The following is an 18,388-nucleotide window of genomic DNA, read 5'->3' on the forward strand; positions in this document are numbered from 1 at the left end:
ACACTGGAGTGGCTGACACTTTTTACAGTAACTGTAAGCAGTACCTCAAAGGATTCAGAGAAGTACCAAGTAACAAAGTGTGACCACTGATCTTGAAAAATCAGAGTGCTCTAATGAGGAAAAAAGCAGACCTAGAATTAAAAAAAAAAAATCCTGCTTTCCTTCCAGAAATGCTGCAAGGAGCATTTTAAAATGCAGCAAAGTAATCACTTCATTAATTTATGCAACACAACTCAAATTTTGTGGGACAAGCTATAACAGGGTCAAAATGGCCAGATGTATAAAATACAGGTGCAAAAACTGTAACTTTATATTAAGACATCTCACTCACGTCAGTAAGTGAGTTAAATCACAGAAGGACAAAACAAGGAGGAAAGGACCAATTTCGGGAAGACAGCTGAGTCTTTCCTCCTCCATTCCGTTTAGATCTGTCTTTCTGGGCTTTCTTTCCTAATGGCATTTCGTTTGTAGGGAAGTTCTTCGTATCTTTCGGTCTAATTATCTCATTGTACAAATCTTTGAAAAGGAACGAACTGTGGTTTGCTCTGCGCGCGGACATCTTTTCTTCTGCCCGAGTTCTTCCTAAGCCTTCAACCAACTTTCACTGAAAAGGATGTCGCTGAGGGGCGATGAAGCTTGAAATCCCGCGGTTTTCTCATTCTCTTTTCTTTCTCTCTGCAGACGCCACCCCTACACCTCGCTCTCGCACTCCAGAGAATCCACCACCGTTTTTAATGATGCTGGGGCGTTTTAAAGAGTTTCCTCCGTTTCTCCCTCTGACCCGAGAAGCACTTTCAGTGTCAGACAAGGCGCCTGACCAGGGCATAGGCAAATGGGATATTAGAGGGGAATAAAAGACCTAATTGAAACATCTCGTGCTGCCTAATTGCGATCAAGTATCTTGCAGATAAGTTAGCATGTTATTACTTTGGTCGTGTTCAAAACGCCGAGGTCTTTTGCCTTACGCATTCTTGTTTATTTAACAGACATATATAGAGCGCTTCCAACGTACCAGGCACTGTTCTAAACGTTTTTAAAATATGACCCTCTTTGCTTAAGAAGTATTTTTAAGCGACAGTAAATCCGCGTGTGCATTTCGAACGTCCCTGCCACATTTTTCTTTATAGCATGGTACAGTGGTTAAGTCTTCAGAGACAAGTATGGAAAAACTTCAACCAGCTGCAACTTTTTTTCAAGCAAGTCATTTCCCTCTTCGCAATTCTTCGCAATTATTATAATTAAATACAGTAGGATAGTGAGAAAGAACTCTTAAATTTTTTTTCAGTAATGATCTCAGGTTTTGTCCCCGGCGTTTTGAAGCGCCCGCTAATTTGATCGCGTGGCCAAGGTTAATTGCATCTGTAGACATTCGCTTTCAGAAAAATGCGCACCCTTCGCTAAAAGTCGTGAAGGCTGAGTTCGCCCCAGGCTGGAGGCGGCGTGTCCCCGCGTGGTCTGCGCGGACTGGCCGCGGGCGCATCCGCCGGGGAGGTGGGACGGTCGACCCGCGCAGATCTGGCTCTTCCCTAGCCGGGCTGTGAGGACCGAGAGCCGAGTGACGTCGGGGGAGGTCAGAGCCGAAGGGAGGCGAGCCCGCTCGGCTCCCCGCAGCGCGCTCAGGCAGCCGGCGCTGCAGCGAAGCAAAGGCCCGGAGACCCGCGCGGAGGGGAGGCCCACAGCCGAGCTGGGGGGTCACCGCCCCCCGCGGCCTCGAGCTGACCGGGTGCATCCCCACCAGGCCCCGCCCGGCTCCCGACGACTGTGTGTTTTGCCCGGTGTTAAGTTTCAGAAGTCAGGATGGAACGTTTCGGGTTTCTGTTCACACGGTTATTGCAGGCGCCGCGGTGGGGACCGCACAAAAGAGACGAGGGCGTGTGGGGAAGGGGTTTTGTGGTTTAACGAGGGCTTAACCCGCGGACTGCAGGTCCTTCCCGCTCTCCCCCTGCCCTGCCCCGGCCCGGGCCCGGTCTTTTCAAGTCTCATCCCTTCCTCTTCTCCTCCCCGCCCCGCGCCGGTCTTGTGTGAGGAGAGAATGGAGTGTCAGAGGGGGACGACCTAAGCAGATCCCCAGAAAAATAATACTCCGTCGTGGCGTAGGGCTGTGGCGACTGATTGACGCCTCTGTCTCAGAGGCTTTTCTGCCCTAAGCACCGAGCTGTCCCGGCGCAACGAGTGGAGTCTCGAGCTCAACCCCGACCAACCCGGCGCCCGCCTCCCGGTACCGCGGCGCCCCGGCGGGCCCACCGCCTCCCGCTGCCCTCGCATAGACACAACTAAGTAGCGGGTTCAAACAACTACCTCAGAGCATGGATGGAAAGAGCAGCTTGAAAACATGTTTTACAAGCACATCTAGAGTTTTATACAACCCACGCTGTCCAATGCACTAAAGACTGGACACGCATTCGTCTTTTAGAAAACAAATTAATTTCCAAGCGCGATTTTTTTTCACGTCCGGGATTGTACTTAACTCTACCGCTGAGATTACCCAAACCAGGGAGTGTGAATTGCAATTATCTGGATAATCCAAGCCCGAAAAACTCGAACTTGAAAAACTACTAAAATTGTGTCCTGAAATACCCGCATCATTGCTCTAGTCCTTCCTGCCACCAGAGTAGACACAACTCCAGCCCACGGTCTACTCAACGGGATCTATTATCCACAGCCTCAGTGGCCAAATGGAAAGAACTGATTAGGTGCAATTAGAAAATCGTTTGGTGGCCGGTCTCTCAGACCCTCCGACCGCCAGCTGTCAAGTACCTGGTCGGGGAAACTTGCGTCCTTATCTGTTCACAGCCCAGAGGCCGCGGAAGTAGCCTTGGGAGTTGCCAAAGAGAAGCAACTTTGATTTAGGGTTTTCGAAAACCCCAGAGGGCAAATGTGACCGCCAGGGTCAGTCAGTCAGCAGTTTTGGTCCAGACAAGGGACAGCCGAGTGGGGCGGTTCGGTTAAGCCACGGCGCCTCCCGACGTCACACACGCTCGCTCACACTCAGCCACGCGCTTGGGGTTATTCTTTAAACACAGGGCTGAAACTTCACCGGCAGACTGCTGGGTGCGGAGGAGCGCCAAAAGCCGAGGTCCAGAGCCCGCCCCTCGCCAGCCCGCCCCCGCCCCCGCCGCGCCCGCGCCCGCGCCCGCGCCTGTGCCCACGTCCGCGCGCTTCCCTATCTAGAGTTAGCGACTTCGCGCTCCCGCTCGCCGCCGCCTCTCTCCACCCGCGCTCTGCTCCCGGGCCCCAGATGCGCGGCCGCGTTCCCACGCCTCAGCCGGAGCTCCGCGGCGGGCTTTGGCGAGAGCGGCCCCGCCCCTCCGCTCCGGCCAATCCCGGGCCACGCTGACTCCCGAGGAGGCGGTGCCCGGCGGAGCTGCGGGGGCCTGCGCGCTGGAGGCGGGCGAGGGGGCCCCGCCCGCGCGGGGAGGCGTGGCCGGCGCCGGCTCTTGCGGCCGAGCTGGGCTGCAGCGTGGGAAAGAGCCGCGAGGAGCCGACCGCGCTGCCGGCCGAGCCGCGCCTGCCCGGGCCCAGGGAGGGCGGGAGGGAGGAGGCAGGCGGGGAGGGCGCTGCGTCCGGCTTGGTGTCCGAGGCTCCCGCCCGGCTGCACCCCGCGCGGTGTTCGCCGTGATGAAGCGCCCTTGCGAGGAGACGACCTCTGAGAGCGACATGGACGAGACCATCGACGTGGGGAGCGAGAACAATTACTCGGGGTGAGCGCGGGCTCGGCGGGAGCTGTCCGGAGCCCGAGGCATCGGGGAGCTTTGTGTACGAGCGGCTACTTGGAAATCCCGAGGTTCCTCTGCGCCGCGTTCTAACCGAGCGGGGAAAGTTTTGCCCGAAAAACTTTCAGGGGTGGGCGCTCAGGAGCGCGTGTTCGGGTGGGGCGAGGCATGTGGGTTTGCACCCTAGGGGTGGGGCGGCTGAAAGTGTGCAGAGGTTGGAGAAGGAGGGTCCCCGGCTGTCAGCGTTGGGCGTGCGGAGTGGCACGCCCGGGAGACGGACGACGCCCCCGCCACCGAAACTGCATTTGGGAGCACTTTCAAAATGGGCCAGGCGAAGAAAGAAAAAAATGATTTTTTTTTATTTTTAAAGAGACTAAAAGATGACTTGCTTTTTGGAGCCATGAAAGCAATTAGCGATGTCAAGGCTAAGTAGGCTGAGATTTCCAAGTTGATCGTATGTGACTTGGCTGACGGGAGTGTGAGTGACAGATAAAGGATCGTTTCAGGCATCATCTCTTTGCTTGTTCCTGAGTCTGGAGAAGATCGAGATCGTGATCACGGAAGCCAGACCTCCACTTTCCAGTGACAGAGAGAGGTTATGGAGGCGTTTTAGTGCCAAGGCGGGTCAAATGATAATTGCTTCTAATTGGCATCCCCAGAAGCACCTTAATTATTTATCTGCAGCTGTCACTCAAAGAGTAAAATTCTACGTTTGGAAAACTGCTTTTCTTTCAATATTATTATTCTAATATGTACAAACCTTAGACTGGAATCATTAAAAGCAAAGATATTCGCTTGAAACGTTGTTTGCAAAGTATCTTCTAATAAAGTGTTGTGTCATCTTAAAAAATGAGATCCGAAAAACAAAAGATGTCATGTGAAAGGTGAAACCAGTTGAGAAGGGGATGGGAATGAGGGGAACAGTTAATTCAGAAATAAGATCCAGAAGTGAGAAGGTGAGGTAATAAGAACCTGGTGTGTGCAATATTTCTATAATGAAAGAGAACAAATAACAGGAACCTGGAGAATTTGAGAACATGAGGAAGCAGAGTATCTATGAATTATGAAGAGAAACAGATACAAACTAGAAAGGATCATAAAAACTATGTGACAATATAGTGATTTGACTGAACTTCTGATATAAAATATTTTTTCATTAGCAAACTCAAGATGGATTACAACTCTGAGAGGTTTAAGCTTAGATTGAAGGCTGAGAGATACTCACCTAGAGTTTTATTTTCAAAGTAAAACATTTACCTAGTAGTTGATCTAATTTTAATTTTTCTATTAGTGGCATATTTAATTTTGGGTCATTCTTTTGGAAGATTAATATAGAAAACATTGAAGTTGTCATTTTTTTCTTGTATGACTACTTGGAATTTTGAAATAGTAAGGTAACTTCTGTTTATTTTAAAGATTGCATCTAGGGACAACAGTTTGACATGTGATGCTGTATATCTGTTTGATAGTAATTATTTTAAAATAGCTTTGCTTTGTTCAGTGGGTCTTACCAGAGGGAGGAGGAGGGATGCTATTAGAGATTAATTGACTTTTAAGAAACATTTATGAGTGGAACTAGGAAGTACTAATATCTAACTTCTCACCCTGACTGCCCATAATTATTTCATTGGGAGGCTCAGTAAAAGTTTAGGGACGTTTTTGCCAGTGGATTTGACATCTGGATTAGTCATTAAAAGAAAAAAAGGCATGATTCCTACCTGAAAAGAGATATAAGGGCTGAAAGCAAAGTCTGTAAAGAGCAAGAATTAAGAATAAAATAATGCTGATCTGAACTGTGCTATCACTCTGAATATTTAATGGATGCCATCAAGCACCCAGAAGAAAACAATTGTTATGTTAATGCAGCACCTGACAAACTCTTCTTATTTCATAGACAAAGTACTAGCTCTGTGATTAGATCGAATTCTCCAACAACGACATCTCAGATTATGGCAAGAAAGAAAAGGAGAGGGGTATGTGATTTTTTTTTGTCTTTTTATTTCATGTAATCCAGCCTAATGTGTAGCAGTTGTATTTTTCCATTACGAGTAATTTTATCATTTGTGTATTCATGAACTTTTGTTGTTGTTTTGCTTTTTGGGGATAGATAATAGAGAAAAGGCGTCGAGATCGGATAAATAACAGTTTATCTGAGCTGAGACGACTGGTGCCAACCGCTTTTGAAAAACAAGTAAGCTGCCCCCCCCATCCTGACCACCCCACCAGTGAGCTCAAAAAAGCTGATTCTCTCATCTGGCAACGTGGGTTCTTCTTAAAGCTCATTAAAATAATGGTGTATGTGCCGTGATCTGGCACAGAGCAGCTATTTCAATAAAATGCTTTGTTGTGGCAAAACTATTAAAAACATAATCCATCATGAAGTTGAAAAACATTTCCATTCTCTAGCTTATTTTCCCTTAAGGGTAACATGTTCACGCTCTCTCTGTTCTTTCTGTGAATACCAGTAGTGGTTTTGTTTAAAACTGAGCTGTATGTAGTATTCTTCTTCAGAAAAGATATCCAAGTGAAATTTCATTTTTGTCTCAAACTATTCTTTAAAAAGTAAGCTTTTTATTTTAAAAAATAATCCAAGCCGAGGAAGTAACACCTCTAGCTCTATTTCCTAAATAATAATACTAACAAAATTTATTTACCAAACCACTTGGTTTCATTTTTAATTCCTGGCTTAATAGAATGATGTTTGTTTCGAGGCATCTTTGTGGAAGTTGGTAGAAAAATCAAACTAGCCATAAATTCCCCTTTTCAGAATTAACGTATTCCTTTACCAAAAAAAAAAAAAAAAAAAAGAAGGAAAAAAGATTTGCACACTTAGTATAAGTAGAAAGCCAAATGTTTAAATCTTCCTTTTCATTTTTGAAGAGTTGTGTTTTTCCTTCTGCCGCCATGGCTGATAGATTTCAAAGAGCATCTTTCAAAGAGTATGGCATCATACCTTTGTTGAAAGTAACTTTCAATTAAATTCAAATAGGGTATAAGACAGCTGTTGTTTGTTTATTCCATTTTGTTGTTTACTTCATGAACCACAAACATTATAAAGCAAGCCCTACAAAGCCCTTGGAAATTATCCAGAAACTGCAGTTTTGTTATTAGTCACTTTCACTGAAACTACTGTACATATTCATGGAAAAACTGAACATTGATAGAAGTACAAGTTGTCAAATGCTGTTGACTATACATTTTTAAGAGAAAAAAGGCACCACTCTATATGCTGAAACTGTCTTTAATGAGCTAAATGTAATGGGCAAATTGTAGTTTTGATTATTAGCTTTTCCCATGACAATACGTTGAAAATGGAAATATCAGTAATCAGTGACGTTTTTACTTTCAGTGCTGAAATGTCTGCAATTATGAGAAACAGTTCGGTGATTTTTTTGGCGGGGGGTTGGGGGGTTGGAGTTCGTTAGATTTTTTTTCTTAAATGTCGACTTAAACCTTAAAAGCAAACCTCAGTAGTTTGGCAGTTAGTTACCATAAACACAGGCTTTCCCATTTGCTGAGCTTGGCGACCAACCCTAGAGAGCTGGCCCTGTCACAATATAATTAGAAGAGTGTTCTTTCAAGCAGTTTAAGTCACTCTGGCACTCTCACCATGTACTGGGTGCTGACAATTTTCACAAAACAAGTAAAGCATAGGAACCTGAAATAAACTGCAGTTTCCTTTTCAAGAAAACATACTGATTTAATTATTTAGCTCTTCCAAGAAATTAGAAGCCACCCACAGCCCTCTGAGACAGTTTGAAGTGGCACATTTGTATTTCAGTTGGTTTCCAGAGGTTGCCTTGTTTTAAAATGGGGGAGGGGCATAAAAATACAATGAAAATTTTATTAAGAACTATTTTAAAGGATTCAAATATCCTTAAGCATTTTTGATGCTTATTAGATTCAAGTTAGATTATGCTTCCTTGTTTATGGTCTTGGAATTTACAGTGACACCTGCTGGTAATTATTGGGAAAAAAAAACCTTGAAAGTCTTCCCTTCGCACTTTTGGTTCTATACTTACAGTGGTGTAGTATGAATTACCTTAAAGGCATAATAGAATTATCTATTTTTGAAAGATATGCTTTTTAACAATAATTTTATGAGATCCTATCTGCTTTTCCTCCAGAGTTGGATTCAACTGATCTAGACTTAAGCATTATATAAGACTGTTGTATATCCCCTGATAAAATAAAGTATATTATTAACCAGTTTGATGCAGTTTGAGATTTTTGCAGTTGTAGTAGTTTGAGTAGAGTTATCTTAGTGTAATTATTTTTGTGTTTAAAAATTATTATGCCTTTTAGTCTTTAAAAGTTAAAATGGCAAATATCTGTCATTAGGTGTGATGCAATTAGTGTTTTCATGTAAAGTTCAGGAAGAATTCATATTTTTCTGTGAAAAAGTTAAACTTAGAATTTTCTAGTGAGAGGGAAAATGAAAAATTCAGGGTAAGTTTTTCCAAATTCATTTCCATAGGACTTATAAGATTTTATTATTTGTTTACTCAGGGATCTGCAAAGTTAGAAAAAGCTGAAATACTGCAAATGACAGTCGATCATTTAAAGATGCTCCAGGCAACTGGGGGTAAAGGTAAGTAGGTGACTTCATCACCCCCCCCCTCCCCCCCGCCGCCCCTTCTACCTTTCTCTTTTCATTTTTTCTCCCTAAGATTGTAAGGAAGTCATAGTTGAACAGTTCTTTAACGAGCTGCGATAGGAGGTCCCAGATTAAAGCCGTGGAAATCAATGCTAATGGCAGGATTGAACTCGTGGGAAAGAACTTCTGGAACAAAAGAAGCACTTGACCCTGGGCTTGTGTTTGCTTTTATAATACTGTGGGAGTAAAGCTTCATTCACAGCAGCCTGGTCAGAGGTTTGTTTGGGACTTTCAGAAGTGCATGCTGGAATTTGTACAGAAAGACAAAACAAACACACAAACATCCAAACATAAACAGGAGGTTAGACACAATCTTTTTCTCTTCTTTCCCTCTCCCCAGTCCCCTGTTAAATCAGGGATAGGACTCACTATAATGCAGCTCTTCCAAAGGAAGTGAATTTTCATTGTTGTTCTCAGAGTTTGGTTGATCTTGGATTTAGACCACACAGAGCATTTGAAGTGCAGGTAGTGAATCTCTGTCCCGGAAACCACTGATGGAGCAGTCATTCCTGTGAAGAGCAAACAGGAGCAGGTGCCCTGGGCCCAGTGCTGTGGAGAGATGTCTTCTGTACTGGATAGTGATTTAGGGAAGAATAGTCCAGTTCCTGACCCTCAGTTCATGCTATGAATGGACTTGAGATCCTAAACGATGTAGTATTCATTCAGATTTCATTATCCCACTTCTCACACATCACTCAGACTTGATTTTGCCCTTTTATATCTTTTTCACCCTTCACACAGGCCTTTGGTATTCATCTTAGCCAAGGGCTGTCCCATATATTTGATAACTGGGTAAGGAGAGGGTACCACAGGGGCTAAGTGCCGCAGCTACACCCTGAACGCTTATCTCTGCTCAGCATTAACCTTTTATTATGTAGTATCAGAGTTTGCCCTAGGTCAGGACAGGGGCAGGGCATTGGAGGGAAATAGCTGTTTATCAATTGGTACAGAAGTATTTCAGTGTCTAACTCCAGCTGAGGACCTGTGGAGCATCAGCCCTGACCTTCACCATCTTTTACCTGTGTCGGGTGGGGGGGCGGTGATCATTGTAAAGGGACGCCCTCACACACGATGTGACTTACCCTCTGTTGTACCTTCTCAAGGAACCGTCCGTCCTGCCTGAATAACCATCCTGAATGGGTATGGAATTGTGATTTCTACCCTTTAAAATGTAACCCTCGGCATAGGCTGCAAATATTCTTACGTAATAGGGAAGAGAACTGGATGAAATTCTAGAAGCCTGTGATCCAGCCCAGCTCGGCCACTGACCCACCTTTAAGCCTAGACAGAGGTGCTGGGCTGCACAAGGAGGCCTGTACTAGCCCTCTGAGCCTTCGAGGCCCCCCGCCGCCCCAGGATTCTGTCTCTACACCTGCTCCCTCAGGATGTTAGGGGACTGATCGGGTTAGTGATCGTGCAGGGAAAGTTGTTTGATTGCTTTACTTCCCTTGGCATTGTTAGCCACAAGGCTAAGAATTTTTATCAGCGTTTCAAATATTTGGCATGAGCTATACTTCTAAAGAGTAATATTGTTCTTATGCCTTATTATAAACACTAAGTTCCATCGTGGTTGCTATTCTTGGCTACCTGAACGGTCCTAAAATTCATCCCAAAATAGTTTGCGAACAGACATTTCCGAGCGAGCTCCATACGAGTCGCCTGACTGCCAGCTCATTAGAGAGGTCACCTCACAGGAGAACGTGTGGGCCTTGAAGAAGTGGGGCTGGCAGTGTGGGCTCGAGTTGTTAAAGACTCACAGCTGCTATGGGGGCCTCAGAATGTACTGGTGAAGGACAGACACTGCATTTGGGTTGCCTGGTTTCAAATCCTGGCTTGTTTTTCTTTTTTTTGGTCTGTGACCCTAGATAAAGGACTGACCTTTTCTGAACCCCAGTTTCTTCATTTGTAAAATGAGGACAGTGATAGTGTTCACTTCACAAGGTTGTTGTGAGCTTATTCACTTAAAGCCCAGAGAGCAGTGATGGAAGTGGTGTGGACCCCTGTGCTATGATTATTGGCCCAAGATGCGGTCGCAGGAAACAGTTGCTCATCGTCATTTCCCTCTGCATTCAGCAACAGTATAGGAATTACATAATTTATATTCCTTAAGATGCAACAGAGAACTCACCCATATACAACCCCATACAGCTGGCAAATCACAAATTTCAATTACTTCATGCCGACTCATGAAGATACTTGGAAGCTCCTGGGGTACAATTCTGTTGGTCCATTCTTTAATCTGTCTTGGTATTGCAGGAGTTTCTAGAGAGGATTTAGTAGAGTAACCTAAATTTCTAGATCCCTCTGGGTTTCTGGACTCTTGTCTACTCTGATGATTATCTCCCTTCTCTCATGAAGTCAGAAGTCTGCAAAGCCTTGCAGAGAACCCTGAGGACTCTTATGTGAAGTCTTTCTTTGGAGGCGGCGTCTTCAGGAAGAACTTTCCCTCCTAATGCCAGGGGCTTTATTGCTAACCATGCTGAAGTCCTGGGATGATGACTCTTTTTGTTGCTATCTTCCACATTTCATGATGTTCTCTTATGTCAGCTTTGTGCTGTTGTTGTTACGGTCTTAATGGTGTATATGTTTTCCTCAAATTTCTTTTTGGGACTTCCAAATTTCTGTTGAAGTTCTAGCTCTTGGACTTTGAATATTGTGACTACTATTTTCCAAAGTGCTAATCTAATTGTTAATAGATGATAAACAAAACAGGTAATACTTTGATCTACAAAAACATAAAAAAGGGAATGTAGTAAATGCCTTAGATGAAAATAACCTTGTTTGAATGTGATATTTCTCATTTATGTATATACACATCCCTGAAGTGAGTAGACTAAATTTTAATTTGAAAATTGTTTAAAAAAAAAAGTTGCAAATGAGAAAAAAAGTCTAAAAAGGATACGTTTATACATATTAGAGGTCACTTATTCAAAGTGGTGACCTTTCCCCAAATGTCTGATCATTATCAGTACCCTAAATTGGCACTGATTCTAATCAGATGTTACTATTTTCTATTCTAATGTGTTATCTTTGGATAAAAAGGGATTCTCATAAATGTGACCAGCTCTAGCCATTTTAATGGTAGTAACCTTAGGTGTAAGGGTATGTGCATACACACTGACACAATTAATATACATTTTTTTCTTGGACGGATGCCAGAAAAAAGGAAGCTAGCCAATGAAAGAAATATATATTTGGACTTCAGGAAAACTAGGAGTTATAGTAATGTTATATTACCTGATAGAAAAATAAGATCTTCAAATTAGTAACCAAATTTTTAAAAATCATTTTGCTTCTTTAACTTTTTTCCATACAAAGTAATGGTGTTTTCATTTTGTTGATAAAAAACACTGAGTCAAGAAGCATTTATGAATTTATTGAGCAGTTCTGGCACATTTCTGAAAAGTCCTCAAACTGCTCATATGCATTTCACATCTCAGTTATAAATGCCAAGAGAGTGAGGATGTTTCAGATAAACCCTTTAATCTCCAGTTCATGTGACAGAGACAGAGAGACTGGTACTCTGTTATACCGTGGAAAAGTTTACCAGAAAATTTCACTATCCCACAATACAAAAGAAGAGACACCATTTTTTTTTTCTGGAAGTGTTTGAAACACAGATGTTCTTAATTCTTTTCCCCACTGTGCTATTTGGTTGCAGGAACAACTGCAGTACATAGCATTGCCAGAGTTGTCACACATGTGAATTGCAAAGTGCACTTTCTTAACTTCTGCAAAAATTACAACCATAAATAGCTGGCAACGTTCTCAGAAAGGATCGTCGTTCTTCTTAAATCTCTGAAGGACAGGGTGGAACGTAGGTGGTGGCTACTCTTCATAATTGTATCCTTCTTTCTCTCACTGTCTCTCCTGGCCCCCACTTTGCTCAAACCTCCTTTCAGGCTACTTTGACGCCCATGCCCTTGCCATGGACTTCATGAGCATTGGATTCCGAGAGTGCTTAACCGAAGTGGCAAGGTACCTGAGCTCTGTGGAAGGCCTGGACTCCTCTGATCCACTGCGGGTGCGCTTGGTCTCTCATCTCAGCACGTGTGCCTCACAGCGAGAGGCGGCGGCAATGACCTCCTCTCTGGCCCACCACCATCACCCCCTGCATCCTCACCACTGGGCGGCGGCCTTCCATCACCTTCCGGCAGCCCTGCTCCAACCCAGCGGACTCCACGCCTCGGAGCCCACGCCTTGCCGCCTCTCCACCACTTCAGAAGTGCCTCCTGCCCATGGCTCCACCCTCCTCACGGCCACGTTTGCCCACGCAGACTCTGCCCTTCGGATGCCATCAACAGGCAGTGTCGCCCCCTGTGTGCCACCTCTCTCCACTTCTCTGTTGTCCCTCTCGGCCACTGTCCACGCAGCCGCTGCAGCAGCCACGGCAGCTGCGCACAGCTTCCCTCTGTCCTTCGCTGGGGCGTTCCCCATGCTCCCCCCAAACGCAGCTGCAGCGGTGGCAGCTGCCACAGCCATCAGCCCTCCCTTGTCGGTATCAGCCACGTCCAGCCCTCAGCAGACAAGCAGTGGAACAAACAGTAAACCTTACCGACCCTGGGGGACAGAAGTGGGAGCTTTTTAAGTTTTCACTGAACTTCTTGCAGTAGTAACTGAATGTCCTTTATTTCAGAGTCAGCTTAAAACCTCTGCACCCTGAAAGTAGCCATATAGATGTCTGCGGATCCACAAAGGAACAATAAAGCTATTTGAGACACAAACCTCAGAAGTGGAAATGTGGTATTATCTTTTTTCTCTGTTTCGGTTTAAGGCAGTTTGGTAACTGACATCAGCAACTTTTGAAAATGTCACACTTGTTTTCATTTAGAAGTCTCCTGGAAAATATACGGACTGAACCATCCAGCAGTGCATCACGATGTCTGAATTGGGGAAGGAAAATGCCCTGACTGAATTTTCTTGAAACTAAATGGAAAAAAAAATATTCATGTTTCATAAGTGCCTGAGCTAATAAAGTTTTCTTTTGAACATACAACGTTGCACAAGTAAAGAAGAGCGTAGAGGTTAGGTTAAGAAAGGAGAAGGGACAGAAGTCTTGCATTAGGCTGCAGACGTTTTAGTACAAATACCAGAAAAGAGCACTCTGTTGAAATCAACAGGTTTTTATTGGCCAAAAGGATTGCTGAAAGTAATTTTCAAGTTGAGAAACCTAGTTTTATCCTAGTTTGCTTTTTTTGTACAAACTTGCCAAGTTGTGACATTTAACAATGTATTAGTATAAGCAATTATTACGTCAGCGCTCAGATTAACAAGCATTTCTGCCCTGCCTGCAAACCCCCAGGCACTTTTTTTTTTCTTATGGCTCAAAATATGGTGCTTCTTTATATAAAACATGCATTTATAGAGTGCACCTAGAAGCAGTTGCCTACTGTGTGCCCGCCAGAGGCTATCTGACTCATGCCAACTTGAAAACTCTCCAGTTTGTAAAAGTTTAATTTATTCAGTTTCATTTGGACTATTTTTACATATTTATCCTCTTCATTTCATCCTGATAACATGTAAAATCTATTCTTGTCACCTTTTGGGGAGAAGTTGCATTTCTGGAAGTGATGAGGCAGGGAGAGAACAACGGGAAGAGAAAAGCCACGATTTTTAAATGTCCTTTGTCAAGCTTGTGATTGTATTTGATCCCAAATCAAGATGAATGTATGTAATGGGATGTACATAAATTATTTTTGTCCATGCCTAGATTAGTGCTACATAATGGTGTTTTGGTTTTGTTGTTTTTATTTTGTTTAATGACAAAATAATCTCTTAATACTTTGAAATTGAGCACGTGAGAATTTATGTTTGAAAGACAAAGACACAGCATGTATTATTATGCACTTCATTTCTCTGCTGTGTGGAGAAAGCAATAAACATTATGAGAATGTTAAACATTATGCAAAATTATACTTTTAAATATTTGTTTTAAAATTACTGTACCTAGTCTTTTTTGTATTACTTTGTAACCTTTTTCTATGCAAAAGTCTACATATCACTAATTAAATGAAGTCCTTTTTTGACCATTTTTATGTGGATGAGTTGCTTTGCAGAATGGAAAGTTGACGTGAATTTCAAGCAAGGCCTTGTTTCACTAAAAATTAAGCCATGGCTTTTCTTTTGCTCTTTCAAAGTCATTTGATATAATTCACAGCCTTGAAATTAGCGTGTATTTGAGCTTGTAAACCAATTAAGCATAGGTATGACATCATTTGGAGGCAGGAAGTGATCAGTTTCCTCTGCCTTTTATTCTTAACCATTCTTCTTGGAAAAGTGCGAAAACCAGTATACCGAACAAAGGGTAATAAGCTAGAATGTGTCATACATTTTGGAACTCAGAAATATTTATAGAGTATTTTTAAAACATCACATGCATGCATGATAGGTGTGTGTATGTGTGTGTATATATATGCCTCCTGATGATAAATTCTCTGTACCTACCTCAAGATTTCTTTTGATGCTGTAGGAATTAGGCAGGTATCCCTTCTTCTTCAGTGAAGCCTAAAATAGACTATTTCAGAGTTTCTGAAGCTGTTGGGCCAAACATATGAGAAGAATTTTTTAAAAAATGTTTCTATTATGCTTATCAATTATGCTCAAAGTTAAAGGAAAGAGTGGGAGCCTCTTATTTTAGTTTTGAAAAATCAAGCATATAGTTTATCTAATTTTTTTCTGTAAGTAGGTGAAAAAATGAGCAAAAACAGATCACCTTTGTTGCCCTTGTCTGTAAGCTCTGTGACTATTATATTGTCAGTGCTGATAGAATTAAGTAACAAATAAGAAAATGGATTTAGTAGTATTTGGAGTTTGCTTTTTAATCGTGATTTGTGGATAGCAGGCATAGAAATAATTTTGATTTAGGATCTAATAGTTGATTCTGTGCCTGTTGTAATGTCAGCATTCAAATAACTTTTTTTTGGAATGTAAACTATTTTAGTGATCGGGATTTTTTTTTTTTGGATTAAATATTTTAAGATAAATCCCCTTCTTCCTTCTTGTTTTTATCCTCTTCCTTTATTTTTCTTACATTTTTTTCTTCCCAGTTACATATGGGTTATTATTTTTCAAATCATTTGATTAAAATATTTGCCAGCCAACATGCTACATAATTGCTAAGGGTTGTCAGTGTTCCTAAGGATAATCATTGTCAGTAATTTCAGTTGTTTAAAGTTCATTGGTTCTTGATCAGTGTTTCATATCTTCAGTTTTTAACATCATATTTCACTCTATTAAATTTACCATTGAGTTTTCCATCTCTGACCCAATGTTTTGTGAAAGTGGTGTTTCACCTTTAGTTGTGGTAATTTTCATGTTCACTACCAAAACAGAAAAAAGAAAAATTTTGTTTATAGTTCATGGGAAAAGAACTTTTAGGGTTTGATTTTTGGTGGGTTTTGTTTGTGTAAAATTTAGTCCCAAAATTAACTCAAAGGATTTTTGGTGGGGGGGATAAAAAAGGAAAAAAAAGGAAAAGGAGGACTTTTTTAGAAATTTGGTTTTCCCCAAATGATGAAAGCTATATGTATGTCTAAGTAGGACCCAGTTTTATATTTCACATCATTGAGCCAGAAAGTATTTATTGAATAACTACTGTGTGCCTAGCATTGTGCTGTCTACATCAGCTTTCTAATGTTATGGGATCCCACAGCCTGACTGATGGGTATGACTACCACCTTAGCTATTCATAGAGACCCTCAAAAGAAGCAGGTGCCCTGAAAATGAGGAAACGGGTTCCTAGGAACTAGCCAGGGAAGCTTTTTCTCTCCTTGGGATCTTTGGCCATTACAAATATGATATTTCCTATCATATTTGGAGAAATCTGCGGGACTTATTTTTTTATATAAATTTATTTATTTTTAATTTTGGCTGTTGGGTCTTCATTGCTGCACGCAGGCTTTCTCTAGTTGTGGTGAGTGGGGGTTACTCTTCGATGCAGTGCTTGGGCTTCTCATCGTAGTGGCTTCTCTTGGTGCGGAGCACAGGCTGTAGGCGTGCGGGCTTCAGTAGTTGTGGCACGTGGGCTCAGTAGTTGTGGCTCACGGGCTCTAGAGTGCAGGCTCAGTAGTTGTGGCGCACGGGCTTAGTTGCTCCGCAGCATGTGGGATCTTCCTGGACCAGGACTCGAACCCATGTCCCCTGCATTGGTAGGCGGATTCTTAACCACTGCACCACCAGGGAAGTCCCTGAGGGACTTTTAAAGTAATGTTCAAACATAAAATAGTTCAAATATTAACTAGAGTGATGGTTGTATTATCCACATGTATCATCAGTCTTAATGAAGCCTTTTAAATTATCTTCCTTATTATATATTCAACTTGTGCCTTTGCTAGTAATTAAGTTAACACAAAGTAAGAGTAATCACCTCAGGTAACATCTTCACAAAGCAAGATAATTTTAGAATTTCATAAGTCTAAAACTCCATCAATTACAAGATACACTATTAGTTTAAGGTCAGATTTTAAAGAAAAGTACCACCACGAAATAACTTTACACATCCCAATTTCCAAAGTGTAAAACTTTTTTTCAAAATTGTATCTTGGATTTGAGGCACTACTATAATATTATATTCGAATGTGATTTTTAAAATCCATGGCTAGAAATATACATAGACTAAATGTGGGTGATTTAGCTTACTTTAAAAATACCAGCATAGGGTCTTAGTCAAATCAAAGAATCTGGGTTGACTTTGTAATGGCTTAATGATCTAAAGATAGATATATATTTTTTAAGCTTTTCATGTTTTTATTGCCCAATGGGACTATTCCTAGTTCTGCATTTTACTGAAGAATGGAGTTTGACTTCCCCTTGTAATTCTTTTAAGATCTTAGCAACTTGAGGCTGTGAGCATTTCAGCAACTATAACAAAGCATTACAGCAAATATGACATCATAAACTGTGACTATAGCTCATATTCTTTGGAAGGAAGGATAAGTCTTTGAACTTGGATGAGACATCTTTAAAAGAAGAAAAGTCCCTTGGCTTCCATAGACAAACTTGTTTGAGGGGCCAGAGGCAGATGAGAAATGGTTCCTTAGGTCCCAGTTGGCACTTTCTCCCTCACTTCTAACTTTAGAAGAACAGACATGAATGGGGTTGGCTGGTTAGGGAATCAGGTCCTCTTTTAGAACTGACAGAACCAACACACACTGTTTAAGTCACAGGTCTTAAAACGGATATAAGATGTGATACTAACTGTTAATGTTGTTTCGTTCTCTGTGCTAAGCTCCATGCTAAGTGCTTGCAATCTGTTACCTCACTTAAGCCTGGTTAACTATCGTATAGAGTAGATAGTCTTGTTACCTTCACATATTAGGAATTAGAGAATAAGGTTGATTGTCCAAGGTTATACCTAGCAGTTTGAGCTGTGACTCAGCCCAGGCCTGTCTGATTCTTAAGCCCGTACCTTTGACCTCTAGGCTGTGGCTTCTGGCAGTACTTTTGGACTCACTCATTCAGACTAACCAAGAATCTCAACCTGCCTGAGATCACTCTGAGCTAAATACGAGTAAATTAGCTTAAAAATCTCCACCATCTCTCCCTTTTAATATATTAAAGGATAAAAAAAAACTCCACTTTCTTCTGTAATGCAACGTAAAAGGAAATTATTTTGGCAGTTCCCTAGTTTTAACTTTCACCTGTCAAGCAGTTGAGAGTTAATAAAGTTTTAAATTACTTAATCAGTGAAGTTATCCTCTGTTAAATCTACCAGAAATATTCTATAATCTCAGTCAAAGTGGTTGACAAAAGTGAGGCAAAATAGTGACATATTAAGACTAGATAGCTGAGTAAATTGAGTTTGAAAAAAAAATCCTGTCTTCCATTAGATATAAAAGATAAGAGTTTTTTTGAGGGAAAAATGCTGGATTATTCTGAATGTTTATACATTCCAGGTCCATCATGTCATAAAACAACATTCTTCATTTGGCCTATGAAGACCTGCTCAGTAATCCATTCACTTTAACAAGTCTTGTTATCAGGAAGGGGTTTTTAACTAACCTAAACTCTTTGGCCTGCA

The 18,388-nt window shown here is 42.1% G+C and overlaps 1 protein-coding gene across 2 annotated transcripts; it reads left to right on the forward strand.

The window, feature by feature from the left end:
• The first annotated feature begins 3,571 nt into the window (after positions 1-3,571).
• Positions 3,572-15,845, forward strand: HEY2 (hes related family bHLH transcription factor with YRPW motif 2). Of its 2 annotated transcripts, XR_013830763.1 has the most exons (6): positions 3,572-3,701; positions 5,608-5,686; positions 5,821-5,904; positions 8,223-8,304; positions 12,273-13,113; positions 13,202-15,845. XR_013830763.1 is itself a non-coding variant. In XM_079939233.1 (5 exons), the coding sequence occupies exons 1-5, from the start codon at positions 3,619-3,621 to the stop codon at positions 12,956-12,958; spliced, it is 1,014 nt and encodes a 337-aa protein (XP_079795359.1). In that variant the 5' UTR covers positions 3,572-3,618; the 3' UTR covers positions 12,959-15,845. The 2 variants fall into 2 exon arrangements, 1 of the variants encoding a protein (XP_079795359.1); XM_079939233.1 differs by having other exon boundaries at positions 12,273-15,845.
• Positions 15,846-18,388: the final 2,543 nt, after the last annotated feature.

The sequence above is a fragment of the Stenella coeruleoalba genome (assembly GCF_951394435.1).
Source record: "Stenella coeruleoalba genome assembly, chromosome: 12".
NCBI classification, from domain to species: domain Eukaryota; kingdom Metazoa; phylum Chordata; class Mammalia; order Artiodactyla; family Delphinidae; genus Stenella; species Stenella coeruleoalba.